A 3,313-nucleotide genomic window follows, 5' to 3' on the forward strand; every position below is an offset into this window, starting at 1 on the left:
CTCTTGGTACATGCCGGCAAGGTAATGCTGGGGTTGTCATGTGGTGATTGGTTGGCTTGGTTGGCTGCTAGTTCATTGTGCATGCTTCTATTGGTCCTTGCCAGCACAGTAATTCTGGGGTTGTGATCTGGTGAGTGGTTGGCTTGGTCACCTGCTAGTTTGTTGTGCATGTTTCTCTTGGTACTTGTCAGCAAGGTAATTTGTCATGTGGTGATTGGTTGGCTTGGTTGGCTGCTAGTTCGTTGTGCATGTTTCTGTTGGTCCTTGCTTGCCTGATAGCTCATTGTGCATATTTCTATTGGTCCTTGCCGGAACTGTTATGCTGGGGTTGTGATGTGGTGAGTGGTTGGCTTGCTCGCCTGATAGCTTGCTGTGCATGTTTCTATTGGTCCTTGCCGGCACGGTATTGCTGGGGTTGTGATGTGGTAAGTGATTGGCTTGGTCGGCTGCTTGTTCATTGTGCATGTTTCTGTTGGTCGTTGCCGGCACGGTTATGCTGGGGTTTTGATGTGGTGAGTGGTTGGCTTGGTCGGCTGCTAGTTCTCTGTGCATGTTTCTATTGGTCCTTGCCGATACGTTAATGCTGGGGTTGTGATGTGGTGAGAGGTTGACTTGGTCGCCTGCTAGTTTTTTGTGCATGTCTCTCTTGGTAATTGATGGCATGGTAATGCTGGTGTTGTCATGTGGTGAGTGGTTGGTTTGGTCAGCGGCTAGTTCATTGTGCATGCTTCTATTTGTCCTTGCCGGCACGGTAATGCTGGGGTTGTGATCTGGTGAGTGGTTAGCTTGGTCGCCTGCTAGTTTGTTGTGCATGTTTCTATTGGTCCTTGCCGGCACGGTAATGCTGGGGTTGTGATGTGGTGAGTGGTTGGCTTGGTCGGCTGCTAGTTCGTTGTGCATGTTTCTAGTGGTACATTCCGGCAAGGTAATGCTGGGGTTGTGATCTGCTGAGTGGTTGGCTTGGCCGGCTGCTAGTTCGTTGTGCATGTTTCTGTTGGTCCTTGCCAGCACAGAAATGCTAGGGTTGTGATTTGGTGAGTGGTTGGCTTGCTTGCCTGATAGCTTGTTCTGCATATTTCTATTGGTCCTTGCCGGCATGGTTATGCTGGGGTTGTGATGTGGTGAGTGGTTGGCTTGGTCGGCAGCTAGTTCGTTGTGCATGTTTCTGTTGGTCCTTGCCAGCACAGAAATGCTAGGGTTGTGATTTGGTGAGTGGTTGGCTTGCTTGCCTGATAGCTTGTTCTGCATATTTCTATTGGTCCTTGCCGGCATGGTAATGCTGGGGTTGTGATGTGGTGAGTGGTTGGTTTGGTCGGCTGCTAGTTCGTTGTGCATGTTTCTGTTGGTCCTTGCCAGCACAGAAATGCTAGGGTTGTGATTTGGTGAGTGGTTGGCTTGCTTGCCTGATAGCTTGTTCTGCATATTTCTATTGGTCCTTGCCGGCATGGTTATGCTGGGGTTGTGATGTGGTGAGTGGTTGGCTTGCTCGACTGATAGCTCATTGTGCATGTTTCTGTTGGTCCTTGCCGGCACGGTTATGGTGGGGTTTTGATGTGGTGAGTGGTTGGTTTGGTCGGCTGCTAGTTCTCTGTGCATGTTTCTATTGGTCCTTGCTGGCACGGTAATGCTGGGGTTGTGATGTGGTGAGAGGTTGGCTTGGTAGCCTGCTAGTTTGTTGTGTATGTCTCTCATGGTATCTGCTGACACGGTAATGCTGGGGTTGTGATGTGGTAAGTGGTTGGCTTGGTCGGCTGCTTGTTCATTGTGCATGTTTCTGTTGGCCCTAGCCGGCACGGTTATGCTGGGGTTTTGGTGTGGTGAGTGGTTGGCTTGGTCGGCTGCTAGTTCTCTGTGCATGTTTCTATTGGTCCTTGCCGGCATGGTAATGCTGGGGTTGCGATTTGGTGAGAGGTTGGCTTGGTCGCCTGCTAGTTTGTTGTGCATGTCTCTCTTGGTACTTGCCGGCACGGTAATGCTGGTGTCATTTGGTGAGTGGTTGGCTTGGTCAGCATGTAATTCATTGTGCATGCTTCTATTGGTCCTTGCCGGCATGGTAATGCTGGGGTTGTGATCTGGTGATTGGTTGGCTTGGTTGCCTGCTCGTTCATTGTGCATGCTTCTATTGGTCCTTAAAGGCACAGTTATTCTCGGGTTGTGATGTGGCGAGTGGTTGGCTTGTTCGCCTGATAGCTTGTTGTGCATGTTTCTATCGCTCCTTGCCGGCATGGTAATGCTGGGGTTGTGATGCAGTGGGTGTTTGGCTTGGTCGGCTGATAGTTCATTGTGTATGTTTCTGTTGGTCCTTACTGGCATGGAAATGCTAGGGTTGTGATTTGGTGAGTGACTGGCTTGCTTGCCTGATAGCTTGTTGTGCATATTTCTATTGGTCCTTGCCGGCACGGTTATGCTGGGGTTGTGATGTGGGGAGTGGTTGGCTTGCTCGCCTGATAGCTCATTGTGCATGTTTCTATTGGTCTTTGCCGGCATGGTAATGCTGGGGTTGTCATGTGGTTAGTGGTTGGCTTGGTCAGCTGCTAGTTCTCTGTGCATGTTTCTATTGGTCCTTGCCGGCACGGTAATGCTGGGGTTGTGATGTGGTGAGAGGTTGGCTTGGTCTCCTTCTAGTTTGTTGTGCATGTCTCTCTTGGTACTTGCCAGCACAGTAATGCTGGTGTCATGTGGTGAGTGGTTGGCTGGTCAGCAGGTAGTTCATTGTGCATGTTTCTATTGGTCCTTGCCGGCACGGTAATGCTGGGGTTGTCATGTGGTTAGTGGTTGGCTTGGTCGGCTGCTAGTTCGTTTGCATGTTTCTATTGGTACATTCCGGCAAGGTAATGCTGGGGTTGTGATCTGCTGAGTGGTTGGCTTGGTCAGCTGATAGTTTATTGTGTATGTTTCTGTTGGTCCTTGCTGGCACGGAAAGGCTAGGGTTGTGATGTGGTGAGTGGTTGGCTTTCTTGCCTGATAGCTCGTCATGCATGTTTTTATTGGTCCTTGCTGGAACGGTTATGCTGGGGTTGTGATGTGGTAAGTGGTTGTCTTGGTCGGCTGCTAGTTTGTTGTGCATGTTTCTATTGGTTCTTGCCTGCACAGTAATGCTGGGGTTGTGATGTGGTTGGCTTGGTTGCCTGCTAGTTCATTGTGCATGTTGCTTGTTGTGCTTGCTGGTACGGTAATGCTGTTGTTGTGATCTGGTGAGTGGTTGGCTTGGTCGGCTGCCAGTTTGTTGTGCATGCTTCTAAAGGTCCTTTCTGGCACAATAATGTGGGGGTTGTGATGTGGTGAGTGGTTGTCTTGGTCGACTACTAGTTTA

At 50.0% G+C, this 3,313-nt stretch overlaps 1 protein-coding gene across 1 annotated transcript; it reads right to left on the reverse strand.

Moving 5' to 3' along the window:
• Positions 1-234: 234 nt before the first annotated feature.
• On the reverse strand, positions 235-2,487 carry LOC138514754 (putative uncharacterized protein DDB_G0285119). The gene has a single exon (XM_069630137.1). It carries the CDS (start codon positions 2,485-2,487, stop codon positions 235-237), a length of 2,253 nt encoding a protein of 750 aa, XP_069486238.1.
• Positions 2,488-3,313: the final 826 nt, after the last annotated feature.

Source organism: Ambystoma mexicanum, chromosome 12 (assembly GCF_040938575.1).
Source record: "Ambystoma mexicanum isolate Mex_15411 chromosome 12, UKY_AmexF1_1, whole genome shotgun sequence".
In the NCBI taxonomy this organism is placed as follows: Eukaryota; Metazoa; Chordata; class Amphibia; order Caudata; family Ambystomatidae; genus Ambystoma; species Ambystoma mexicanum.

Excerpts from the sequence above, each read along its gene's own strand:
- LOC138514754 (XM_069630137.1), bottom strand. The coding sequence starts at position 2,487 with ATGCCGGCAAAGACCAATAGAAACATGCACAATGAGCTATCAGGCGAG.